This window comes from Chiloscyllium plagiosum, unplaced genomic scaffold (genome assembly GCF_037043375.1).
Source record: "Chiloscyllium plagiosum isolate Xiang-an unplaced genomic scaffold, Cpla_swu_hap1 HiC_scaffold_13, whole genome shotgun sequence".
In the NCBI taxonomy this organism is placed as follows: Eukaryota; Metazoa; Chordata; class Chondrichthyes; order Orectolobiformes; family Hemiscylliidae; genus Chiloscyllium; species Chiloscyllium plagiosum.
In genome coordinates, this window is record NW_028270151.1 from 72,855,092 (window position 1) to 72,869,124 (window position 14,033).

Genomic DNA, 14,033 nt, shown 5'->3' on the forward strand with positions numbered 1-14,033 from the left:
GAAGGTGATAGGTCGGAGAGGAGGGTGGAGCAGATCGATGGGAAGGAAGATTGGCAGGTAGGACAGGTCAGGAGGACAGTGCTGAGCTGGAAGGTTGGAACTGGGGTAAAATGCGACGGAGGGGAAATGAGGAAACTGGTGAAGTCCACATTGATGCCATGGGGTTGAAGGGTTCTGAGGCGGAAGATGAGGCTTTCTTCCTCCAGGTGTTGGGTGGGCCTTCCTCCAGGTGTTGGGTGGGCCATCCTCCCGGCATCAAGTGTTCTCGCAGAGTGCTTCAGAGAACATCTCTGGGAAACTTGCACCAATTAACCCCACCGCCCCGCGGCCGAACACTTCAATTCCCCCGCCCACTCTGCCGAAGGAATGCAGGTCCTGGGCCTCCTCCATCACCATTCCCTCACCACCCGATGCCTGGATGAAGAATGCTTCATCTTCCGCCTCAGGACCCATCAGCCCCAGGGCATCAATGTGGATTGCACCAGTTTCCTCATTTCTCCTCCCCCCCCACCTTACCCCAGTTCCAAACTTCCAGCTCAGCACCATCCTCATGACCTGTCCCACCTGTCAATCTTCCTTCCCACTGATCTGCTCCACTCCTCTCCGACCTATCACCTTCACCCCCACCTCCATCCATCTATTGCACTCTCAGCTACTTTCTCCTCAGCCCCGCCCCCTCCCATTTATCTCTCCACCCCCGAGACTCCCAGCCTCATTCCTGATGAAGGGCTTTTGCCCGAGACGTTGATTCTTCCTGCTCCTCGGATGCTGCCTGACGTGCTGTGCTCTACCAGCACCACTCTAATCTTGACAATGAATGTTACAGGCTATCCGTTTATGGCAAACATTTTAACTCAGCCCCATCCCATGCTCAATTGTTACTCAACACACAATCTCCAATAAAGACTGCTAATGCAGTCACCCTATCTGATTTTCCCTGTTTAGGCTAGTTTGTACCAGCCAGAGGTAGAATGTCAATGAAGGAGTCCCAGGATGGTTCAGCTACTTAAGAATTCCTCTCTCTTCCTCCAGATTTACCATTCTCCTCGCCTTGCTCTCATCTCTCTGCCCTCACTTTTCCTTCTGTCTTTGGTCTTGTGTTTAGTATTCAACATCCAGACTGTTCTGGCACATGGTGCACATTTATCTGTGGCCCTGATTTACTTAATATATGCAAATAAATGCTGACATACCTTTGGCCATTTTCTTTGTTGCAAAATGTTACGCAGTGTGAAAGGTTAAGTTGTGTTAATGTTGTTCGTGCTCCAAGAAGTCAAGTATTTCATATGCTGTAATCAAAATGGTCTGCAAAGATCACAAATTGATTAAGGCACTTAAAATACACCAGGGATGGTTTAATGAACAAAATAATGAAGTCCAGTAATTATGTGAGTCATCAAATTCATGTTATTTTAAAAATTTGAGACCAGAAGTCACTGTGAGATGGTGAGATTTATTAGGCCTTCCTCAGATAACACATGTGTATTTCTTTCTCTTACTTAATGGCAAACATCAGACTTATCTCCTTAGCTCCAGTTTGGTGTTGGATCATTGTCTGATATACTTTATAATAATTGCATTTCTCTCGGATGGAACATGTAGACATATGCAGGGTTGACCTTTCACCTGAGGATTGGGAAATAGGATCTGAGACAGTGAACCCGTCCCGAACTGGTTGGGGGGGAGCTGTTGGAGAGTGGTCACTGACCTGGAATTTTGACCAGGGCACCCACTTCACAAGGAGACAGGTGCCCTGTCCTGTTAAGGACAGTTGGCAGGTTTTCAAAGCTGGAGAATCAATCAGATCTTCCACTTTCAGAGCAGCATGTAGCTGCAGTAGAAGCTATATAACTGGCGAGATGCCTCATCAAGATAGTGTCTTTTCAGACATTTTTCTAAACTTTAATTAAAAAAATACTTGAAAAAAAGCAATCATCATGATTGTTGGTAGACATGGAAGGGAAGCTAACATTTTGCTGTTCCCTCACTGAGACAAGTATGGTGGGCCTATAGGCCTCTCTAGATTACTGACACCTTGGCCTGCTACTGCTAGTTGCCTGTTTCCGGCCAGTTGACCTGTCAACAGTCATGTCAGCCAACTGAAATTCAAATAAGAACCTCTATTCAGTACTTAACAAGGATCTTAAAGAGCCTAGTTTCTTGCCTGGCTTGTGGGAGTGGGTAGCCTGTGCAGACCCTGAGCCCTTGTCAGCCCCAAAGAGATGACCATTTAGAGTAGAGATAGGAAGCTGGCACGTCGACCGACCTCATAATTTTTGAGTCCCATCTACCTCTGTTCCTGATGTCGCACAGCCTGAAGATTCAGCCCGTGTTATAGGTAGCGAGTGATGAATCACTTGCAGCCAAATTCAGTGAGTAGTGTAATATATCAGTGTGCCACAGAGAGATCAATGTAGCTAACTATTAACTGGAAATCTCAATCTCATTTCTCAGGCCTCACTGACATATTGCGCTATGGGTTCCCTGTGGCTGTGTTTATATCCCGAGCCTTATTTGTGAAGGAGAGAGAGTAAATAGTCTGAGACAAATGGTGAGGCATTCGTGAAGAATGTACAGGTTGCTCAAAGCTGAATTTCCCTGGTTTTTTGCCTTATTTTCAGCTGCGTAAATTAACAATAATGAGAGAGTTTCCTTGGGTTCAGTTCGATAACAGAATGAATGTCACTTTTTGTCTGGTTGTAAAATTGGCCATTTCTCAGAAACCAATCTTTCTAGAAGAGACGTATGCTTAAAAAATGAAAATAAACTCTCACCTGTGATCATCTCCAATGTCTCTGTCATTAAAAATCTCACATGAGTTAACTTCCTCTTGTCGTGTCACAGCTTAATAATGTTGCACTTCATACCCTGTGTCAAAAATCCTGAATGTGAAAATTTCCAATTAACTTAATAACAATTTACCTGCTCAGTTATCAAATTCGATCCACTGAATATCAGACTTTTAAAAAATGAATACCAAGGAAGAAATACATAACCAGTTGGAAATTGAGCAGCAAAATTCATAATTTGTTTTTTGAAGTTGACTTGTGTCAGCTAGAAATGTTGAATATCACACACTAATACACAAAACAGTCTTCTGAGTATACATGATAAAATTGGTGGAAATGCTTGCAAGAATTTATTTGTACATTGCCCCAGCTTTGTCTTAGGTTTTCAACTTGGGCTTAAGTTGGAATTTTGCTGAAAATGTTTTAATGCGAAGTAAGTATTGTGTTGGTGACATGGAAATGCTTCACTGGCATTATGTTCACACTCCTGTCAACTCGACCATTTTAAGAGCATCTGACAAAAAGTCACATCATATTTTAAACAGGCAGGTCTATATTCTAAATCGTGTATTCAAACCATTCCCTCTTGCTCTAATGTTATTTTATCTAATATTAATGCTGCCTCTTACTCTTCATTCTCGGTTGGAGTACAGCAAGATTTTCAACTTAACATTCTGAATGGGAATGATGGAGTTTTGTTTCAGGTTATACTTGACGTAATGAAGTGAATGTTGCTCTAACACACTTTTTCACTTTGCGTTTCTAGCATGTCGACCTGGTTTCTACAAGGCCTCATCCATGGATGCATACTGCATGAAGTGTCCGCCTCACAGCTATTCATATCAAGAGAGCTCATCCCAGTGTACCTGTGAGAAAAACTACTACAGAGCAGAAACTGACCCCAAGGCTATGCCCTGTACAAGTAAGTTAATAAATATACACAGAAAGCACTGAAAAGCCCATAAACCAACATTCACACCACACAAATACCAGGCAATGATCGTTTCTGCTAAGAGACAAAATAACCAACACCCCAAGACACTCAATGGCATTACCATTGACCAGAAATTCAACTGGACTTGCTATATAAATACATGACTACAATAGCAGATTGGAAGCCAGGAGTATTGTGGCAAATAACTTGCCTACTTACTCCTCAAAGCCTATCCACCATCTACAAGGCAAGAGTTAGAGTAATGGAATACTCCCCACTTACCTGGCTGGCTGCAGCTCCAACAACACTCAAGAAGCTTGAGACCATCCAGGACAAAGCTGCCTGTTTGATTGGCATCCCATCCACAAGCATCCACACCCTCCAAAATTGATGTTCAGTTGCAGCAGAGTGCACTATCTATAAGATGCAGTGCAGAAATTTGCCAAAAATCCTTAGACAGCACCTTCTGAACCCATGACCATGTTCATCTAGGAGGATAAGGGCAGCAGATACATGGGAACATCATTCGCTGTTTGTTCCCCTCCAAGCTACTCACCATTCTGGCCTGAAAGAATTTTGCCGTTACTTCACTGTCATTGGGTCAAAATCCTTGAATTCCCTCCCTACAGCAATACCTTCAGCACATGGAGAAAGTCAGGACTGCAGATGCTGGAGATCAGAGTCAAACAGTGCGGTGCTGGAAAAGCACTGCCTTGTAGATGGTGGACAGGCTTTGAGGAGTAAGCTTCCAATCTGCTATTGTAGTGATGTATTAATGTAGCAAGCTCTGTTGAATTTCTGATTAATGGTAACACCATTGAGTGTCTTGGGGTGTTGGTTAGTTTGTCTCTTAGTGGAAATAGTCATTGCCTGTGATGCTGCTCGGATGCTGCCTGACTGGCCATGCTTTCCCATCACCACACTCTTCGACTACCTACAGCACATGAACTACAGCAGTTTCAGAAGGGATCTGACCATCAGCTTCTCAATGGTAACTAGACAGTGGCAATAAATGGTGAATGAAGGAAAAATGAAGGTTTCATGAAGATTTGAAAGTGGTGTCAAGAGAGTGAAGAAACCATTACATTTTTTTTTCCCTGTCAAACTAGTCAGAGATGTTACTAACAATCCTTGGAGCGGGGGGAAACTTGAATCTAGACCTCCTCGCCCAAAGAGTTCCTTAACTGTTGCTTTAATTGTACACAGTGTTCCAAGTGCAGTCTCACCAAAGCTGAGTACAATCATAATAGAATGTCTTAAAAGAAAACCTTTTTTTTCGAATAAACCTGTTCAGCATTGATTTTACATTCTCTAGAGCAGGTGGGACTTGAACCTGGGTCACCCTGGTACAGGGATAGGGTCTTTACCACTGCATCACAAGAGGATGCTAACCATAGCTTTAGCACAGCACCAGCAATAGAATACACATGGTAAAACTTCAATTCATTAGCAGTGAGCAATCCTGCAGCATTTCTTCCACATTCATTTCTATCAGACAATTTGGAAATAAAGTATTTTGGATTATTCAGCAATTATTCCATGATTTTTTTTTTTGCAAATTACATGTATTTTTTCCTCAGTTTGCATTTGCTTAAGCTTTCAGTTTTGTTTGGCAGAGCAAAGTTAAGAACTACAATTGTGAAATCAATTTTCAGATTGGATGGATTCAAAATTAAATGTGCAAAGGGTGTGAGAGCAAGGGTTGATTGATTCCAGAAAAGAAACTAAATATTTATTAGTGAGATTACAGTCCTGGTTGCCCAGTAATCTATGTATTAATTGTGACTAATTATCATGTTTCACTCATATTGTTAGTCAAAAGTGTGCTGGGGTACCTTACCTTTGGAATCAGATCTGCTCTTGGTTACTTGCTGAGCTAACACTGCCTCATGGTGCCAGAAACCTGGATTTGGTTCCACCTTTGGGTGATTGTCTGTGTGGAATTTGCACATTCTTTCCATGGCTGCATGGATTTCTTTTCCTTCGTGTGCTCTGGTTTCATCCCACAGTCCAAAAATGTGCAGATTAGGTGGATTGGCCCTGTCAAATTGCCCACAGTGTCCAGAGATGTGCAGGCTAGGTGGATTAACCATGGGAAATGTTGGGTTATGGGAATAGGGTGGGTCAGGATGGGATGCCCTTCAGAGAGTCAGTACAGACTCATTGGGCTGAATGGCCTCTATCTGCCTTGTTGGGATTCTATAATTCTAACATGATCCAAATCCTATGGGATAGATTTGGAGTTCTCAAGATCCAGGAAGAGACAGCCTTTTATTCCTGATGACTATTATGCTCCCAATTGCACACATCCACTAATATCCATGAATGATGGGATGAATTTGGGTGTGAAACATTTTACATTCCATGCTCATACTTGTGTTCTAGCATCTAATGAACTATGAAAAAAAGGCTTGTTTGTTAAATTAATGAAAAGTGATCAAGATTTGTTATTGCCAGAAACAGAGTAGTTCTTCTGAGTTATGTTGCCAAATGCTTTCATGATCCCTGATCCCATTGATAAACCTGACAGTGAAGTAACCTCCCTTTTTGTTTCTTCTGGTTTTCTCTCCTTCCATGACTCCTTGCTGGAATACAGTTCCCCTAATGATATTACCAGCTGATACTTCACTCAAGTTGCCAATGTTTGTGTCATGTTAAGCAGCATATTCAACTCTGGAACATATCACAACCAATACTGACCTTGCCCACAGCCAAAGACCAAATGTCTGCATTTTCTCGGCACATAAAATTCCAATTTCACCACCTTCACCATCTAGAATCTCTTCACCCACTCTTCATGGTTCCCAATCCCCTCCATGGCAAGTTATCTACCTTCACCTACTCAAATAGCTCATCAAAACTCTGTGCCAACCTATGACAATTCAAAGCTGAAAATGTGTTGCTGGAAAAGCGCAGCAGGTCAGGCAGCATCCAAGGAGCAGGAGAATTGACATTTCGGGCATGAGCCCTTCTTCAGGAATCATTCCTGAAGAAGGGCTCATGCCCGAAACGTCGATTCTCCTGCTCCTTGGATGCTGCCTGACCTGCTGCGCTTTTCCAGCAACACATTTTCAGCTCTGATCTCCAGCATCTGCAGTCCTCTCTTTCTACTATGACAATTCAAAGTCCATTCACCCATTAATGTACTCTGTAAAGAACTGTGAAGCTTACAGTAATAGAATGTGTTAAGAAAGCTTTTAAGAAAGCCAAGCTTTATTATATGTTCTTGGTTAACAGCCCAGCCATCTATTGAAACATATGCACATGAAAATGTTATTTGATTCACAGCTTTGGCTCACGTCATTTGGTCAAATGCACAATGTATATTTACACATGATAGAAGTTTCAAGTGCTTGTTATATCAGCTATTGATATTTCCACTGTGGTCGGGAAATTAGTTCTTTTAAAAGGAAAATGGGACGTTATGACTTAATGACTGTGATACAGGTTTTTAAACAACCTATTATAAGTATAGGGTTCATTGGTTCTATATTGAATATATTCTTGTGAACGGACTTGAAAGTACCAAAGCTTAGGATGGAGGGCAAAACGGCCATCAGTGACAGGTGGGCAACATAGAATGGCGTGGGTGGGGCTGGCAGGGAGAAGGTTTGAAGGCTGTCAATTAGAAGGATTCATGATTTCATGATAAGTAGTGTGAATTTCCAGAGCACTGACTCATTTATTTAGAATTTAGAATTCAGAATCCAGCTGAATGGGCTGAAGGGGTGGGGGAGTGAAGTCTCAAGTTAGCATACAACCCCCAGTTTCTGAGAACTCCCTCCCCAACAGTACTGTAGGAGTGCTTTCACAATAATGAACCTTTGTCTTAAACTGCTGCTTTCACTGCTACCTTCTCAATAAATGGTAATACTCAGATTCGAAAATAGTTTACAAATCAGACAGCAGGCAGGATTGAGAATCCTCACTGACTGTCTTTTTCTTTGTTAATCTGTGACTTTGAGAGCTTGGAAGATCACTCCAGTCAAACCTGGGTACCTTGCTGCAGACTCACACATAAATATGCATCTTCCAGTTCATTATCCAGACCGCACAGTGCCTTTATCAAAGGAGGCACTAGGGAGGGAACATGGGGACAGTCAGGGGAAATGCACTTCTGCACTGACTTTGCCCTTAAACAGCCATTGAAAATTTTATTTGTTCTACTAAAAGAACACTTCTGAGCATTGACTGTCCAAGCTTATAATATATTTGTGATGATCTCTGGAATGTACAGGCAAAATAAAAGCATCAGAGGTCTCAGAAGATTAGATTAACCCATGCTGTAATTTCACTGACATTTGATCAGTACACAAACAAGCAAATGTCCCTCCATCAAACTGAACTCCTCCTGGGTGAACAAAGCAGTACTTGTTGCTAATATAAAATAATCTTAAACTGCAAATTTAATTTAGAATAATGCATTATTAATTGCACCTTTGGTATGCACCATACTTTGTTGCAGCCTGTAAAACTTAACTTTGTATTCAGCCACATTTTCCCTTCCACTGAGTTACTGCTGTTAAAACTTAAGAAGAATATCTTTTGTCTGCTCAGCTGAAGATAGTAGTCATTTTGTGACTGCAGTGTAGTGCTATTCAGCAAGACAACTCTTATTTCCCATTAGGTGGCTGACACAAAAACAGGTCAGTTTATAACCTCAAGTAAAACCCAACACCATCCGTACTGGCAGTCAGAAACTAAAAAAAAACTCTGCTGAAAGCTAAATGAGATGTCATGTAGAAAGCTCTATTTAATTATACCATTAGCAAAAGGGCTGCAAGCTGCTGATAAATGGAAATTCATACATTTAGCTTAATCGCTCAGTCTGACTGTACAACGGAATTTGTAATACCTCGTTCATTCAAAGAGTGCTTTATATTCACGGAGAAGGCAGATTTTCAATGTCTCAGCAAAGTGCAGCGAAACTGTATGATCTAGTGTTGTACTCTCATTTAAACCCTAAACTTGAATTCACACCTTCAAATGAGTTTCAGATTCATCTTCCATTGATTACAGACACTCTGACTCCTAGTTAATTAACGTATTTTGTGTTGATGGGTGAGTTTATCAGGACCTTCTAAATGATTGGCTTTCAATTTAAAAAAAGTGTCTCGAAGTAAATTGGCCTATAAGGACGGGTGGAAAAGAAAAGGTCTATGTGCCAAATAAGATATATTATGACTGAACTGGTTATTCCACTAGTTTTGCTCAAGGCAGGCTAGAGGCTAGACTGTTTTTTTTTCATTTTTATTTTCCTCCATACTTTCCTGAGATGTAGGTATCTCTGGCAAAGCCAGCATTTATGGCCTGTTCTTGACTGCCCTTGAACTGAGGGGTCAGCTACTCTGATAGCCTGATAGTTGATAGCGTAGGCCAGACAGAGGTGGTGCATCAGGACCCCGCAGAATCCCAGGCATAACAGGATCTGTGGGAATTGCCTGAGAAATTAAAGATTCTGATGCACAATGTGTCTGGAACCCTCTGAGAAAGCCCCTTAATGTCTGGGAATCTGAAGCATTTTGCTTCCATTATATCTATAGTTGCCCAGAAAACATTAGATAATTTAAAACTTAATCAAACTATTAGGCTACTTCCCCTCAACACGCACACACACAGACACACACTCAGAGACACAGACAGACACACTCACACACACACACAGAAACACACTCCTCCCAACTACGCCCCTCCCCTGACTGCCTGACAAGCCCAAACAGCCTCCTCCACTGCTGGTCACCTCTTTGCTTGCCAACTTTGGCCACACCCTCACCTACCCGCCCTGACAACACTCTATGGTCAACTCTGACACAAACACCTTTCCCAGCACTTCATCACTTACATTGAATCCTATTTGCCTTGTACCTTACTCAGATGGCACCAATGTCCACTACCATCTTGTTACTCTGCCACCCTACTTATCTGCCACTTGGGGACCCTAACCACCTTTTATATACTGTATATAATTTCACAGCAGCTGTCAAAGTGCCTGGCTGTGCTGCTAACCTTTTACGTCTCAGAATAACTGACTATTGGAAAAGGGGATATGGTTTGATGTCCCCCTGACTATCCTGCACCTCTGGGACCTGTGTGGATATTAGCTGTGCTGTGCATTTTTGAAGGAACTGGCATCAGAATTCCCAGCTGGAAAGGTGGAGCTCAGTACTAATGTAAAAAAACATGAGTGGAGCGACAATTTAGCTGTGATTACCATTGCTTAGAATATCTAGGCCAACATTTTGAGTCAATGACTTTTTCCCAAAACTGGGAGAAGTTGGAGATGCAGTAGGTTTTAATGAAATACAGAGACAAACTGTTGTGTGGGGTGAGAAGGAAAGGCTCATACAAAAACAGGGGTCATTTCAGCAAACTCACAGCAAATCTGGAATAAAGATTGGATTTTATGTGCCAGTGAGACTCGTTACAATGCTTTTATCTCCAGGTCTATGGGAAAAGTTCAAATAATCTATCAATTACTTAATTATTCTTTACAAATAGCCATCTGGCCTAGCTGATGTATGCAAGTTTTTCTTGTTCACATAAGACCCTTCCCACTACCTTTCATCGAAAACTATCAGAGACCATTCCCTTTGTTGCTATTTCTCCATCTTTTCTCTGCCTGTCTACTTAAACTGTTACAATAGCTTAAAATGGGTGGTTATGCCAGGAGTGTACCATACAACACAGGATCCTAGGATTGCAGAACCACTTCTGCCGAGTTGATTTTAACTTCACTACGAATCCTCTTCCAAGGATGCCTACCTTGAAGAAGTTCTCCTCCTCTGATGAAGGGCTTTTGCCCGAAACGTTGATTTTCCTGCTCCTTGGATGCTGCCTGCCCTGTTGTGCTTTTCCAGCACAGCTCTAACCTTGATTCTAATCTCCAGCATCTGCAGTACCCACTTCTGCCTTGCAGAACCTAGGGCTGTGGTGTAGGTAATGAGCGTGAAGGAGGGTGTTCATGTTCTGAAATTGTTAAAGTCGATGTTGGGCTCACCATTCACACTACTTGTTAGCACCCTGCCAAGCATTTATCTTCCTCTCGGCTTGCCATTGGTAATCCCTTTGTATGCCAATCATTTTGTTTTTCATCCTTTTCTTGACACCCCCTCTATCTATTCTGTTCACTTTTCCCCTACCCACCTCATTATCAGCATATATACCACCCAGTTGCTGTCAGTTCTGAAGATGGGTCACCAACTCAAAATCTTAACTTTGTTTCTCTTTCTATGGACGCTGCAGACACTGTTGAGTTCCTCCAGCAATTTCTGCTTTGGTTTCAGATTTCTAGTTACCCACCCACAGTTGTTTGTTTTACTTTACGTCACCATTGTCCACTGGTCTGTGTGGAATCCTATTATATCCCAAAGGATATAATAGAATATAAGGATATAATAGAGTCTTTACAGGATCTTTAGCCCAATACATCTGTACCATTCATGAAACATCTGTCTATTCCTATTTTCCAGCACTTAGACCGTGGTCTTGTACGCTGTGGTGAGAATAGAATTACATGGAGTGTACAGCACCGTAATAGTCACTGCCTTTATTAACGTGTTCGATACATGTTCTTCTCCTAATCCAATCAGGATAGCTTTCTGATTTCCATCCTAATGAAGCAGTTAATATAATTTGGAAAGCTGAGCACTGGAAGACACCCCTTTGATGGTAGGGCTTTGATATTTGGAGTTTCTCGAGTTTAGACTGCAGAAACCTGCATTGCTTACGCCCGCTGTGTTTGATTGCTAAAAGCACTCTCTTCTCAATGTCAGCACTGTTCATGCTGTTTTTAAAAAAATTCTCAACACAACTTAAAAAAAAAACATTCTTTCCAAAGATGTGGGGTTCATTGGCAAGACCATCGTTTCTTGTCCATCTGTAATTTCCCTGGAAGAAATCGGGCTTGCTTTCCTATTTCAGAGAGCCGCAAAATGCCAGTGATTTGGAGTTAGGTCTGGAAACACACATAGGCCAATCTCTCAGGATGGCAAACTCTCTTCTCTAATGGATGTTATCATTGTGCAAAAGCAGGAGCGTTATAGGTAAAAGTCTACTTTTGTGGAACAGAAATGATGAAGTTTCTAGATTTAAGAGTCAAAGAGATCTACAGCATGGAAACAGACTCTTCAGTCCTACTCGTTCATGCCGACTAGATATCCTAAATTAATCTCATTCCACTTGCCAGCATTCAGCTCATATCCCTCTATATCCTATTCATACACCCATCCAGATGCCTTTTAAATATTGTAATTGTGCTGGTATCCACTATCACTTCTATCAGCTCATTCCAGACACACAACACCCTCTGCGTGAAAAAGTTGCCCCACAGTTTCCTTTTAAATCTTTCCCCTCTCACCTTAAATCTATGCCCTCTACTTTTTTGGACTCCCCTATCCTGAGAAAAGACCTTGGCTATTCATCTTATCCATGGCCCTCATGATTTATTGAACTCAAATGCATTCACGAAACATTGGCACAAGGATGTTAAAACAAGATTTAGTTGCAATAGCTGACAGTCAGATAATGGTAGTGGAGATATGAGCAGAGTCTTGAAAATGGAATCTAATTTATATATTTTCAAAGAAAATTATATGCTTGTTTTTCCCTTTGATGTATTTGGTGAATTTGAAGAGATCTCCCTGACTCGTTTACAGTGTGAATAGACCAAGGATAGAGCTTTGAAAGCTGTATGAATTGGAAAAGTGAGCATGCATTTAGATCTATGTGGGACAAATGATGATTATGGTACACATTCAGCCTCTGATATCTTGCACTGTAACATTAAAAAGACGTGAAATGATGTGTTAATCGTAATGCGTTTTCCACAAGAAGTACTTTTAGTAGTGAGATATTTGGTTCTTGTTGGGTGAGGTGCACATTCATGTCTCTGAACTCTAGGATTACAGGACCTGAGATTTAAGTTAAGGCCTGTAGACACCCGCTTGATATTATTGGCAGAATGACTATCGGATAGATTTCCATATATGATGACATGGGGCAGGCAATGGGCAGAGCATTTAAGACGCCTGTCTGATCTTACCAGTGAGAAATGCTATCCATTTTGATGGTCAGGCCTGATTTCAATTTGTTAGTTTGTTCTGTCTGCATGTTTTCCAGCTCAAAATGACAAGTTACTCATGAAGGTCAGGACACAAAATCAATCAGTTGCTCTGCAGAATTCTTCTGTCTATTTCATCTTAAAAGGCGGGACCAGTTGACCATGGGAGAGTTTTGTTCTTAATTTTTGTGAGACATGGATGTCATTCACTGGCCAGCATTTATTGCCCGTCCCTAGTTGCCCTTGAAAAGGTGGTGCTGAGCTGCCTTCTTGAACTACTGCAGTCCATGTGCTGTAGGTAGACCCACAATGCCATGAGAGAGGGAATTCCAGGATTTTGGCATCTTATAAATTCCGGCTTTTGGATTAAAACCAGCCTTATTCCAGGTTAGAACTCTGAGACAGATTCTGAACAAAGCCTCACACTTACAATTCAGTATCTGACCTGAGCTTTAGTATATTGTGGGCGGCACGGTGGCACAGTGGTTAGCACTGCTGCCTCACAGCGCCAGAGACCCGGGTTCAATTCCTGCCTCAGGTGACTCTCTGTGTGGAGTTTGCACATTCTCCCCGTGTCTGCGTGGGTTTCCTCCGGGTGCTCCGGTTTCCTCCCACAGTCCAGAAATGTGTAGGTTAGGTGAATTGGCCATGCTGAATTGCCCGTAGTGTTAGGTGAAGGGGTAAATGTAGGAGAATGGGTCTGGGTGGGTTACGCTTCGGCGGGTCATTGTGGACTTGTTGGGCCGAAGGGCCTGTTTCCACACTGTAAGTAATCTAATCTAATATTCCTTTAGTATATTCCTATTGCTCTGCACAGTGTAACACTGACATTGACTTTATAAACACCTTACACATCATCTAACACTCTTGGTCACCTACAGAGACTTATTATCTGACACTCCACTCACATTAGTTGTATGATCTTTGACCTTTCTGCCTTTGAACTCTCTGAACCTGTGTGTCCTGCACTCTCCCTGCACCTGACGAACGGGCAGCACTTTGAAAGCTTGTGTGATTTCAAATAAACCTGTTGGACTATAATCTGGTATCATGTGACTTCTGACATTTTGATGTGGACTGTTACAGTATCTGAGGAGTTATGAATGATGCTGAACATTGTGCAATCATTGCTGACCATCACCACCTAACGTCTTTATGATGGAGGGAAGGTCATTGATGAAGCAGTTGAAGATGGTTGGGCTTAGGACATCATTCTGAGGAGCCTCTGCAGAGATGTCCTGGAGTGTTGCAT

At 42.0% G+C, this 14,033-nt stretch overlaps 1 protein-coding gene across 4 annotated transcripts in view; it reads left to right on the top strand.

The window, feature by feature from the left end:
- LOC122555786 (ephrin type-A receptor 3) overlaps nucleotides 1–14,033 on the top strand; it is a 441,127-nt gene that overhangs the window by 192,443 nt on the left and 234,651 nt on the right. For all 4 annotated transcript variants that reach the window (XM_087993752.1, XM_043701927.2, XM_043701928.2 and 1 more), the window contains exon 4: nucleotides 3,556–3,711. In XM_087993752.1, the coding sequence (XP_087849878.1) occupies nucleotides 3,556–3,711 (156 nt within the window). The remainder of the gene's footprint in view (nucleotides 1–3,555; nucleotides 3,712–14,033) is intronic.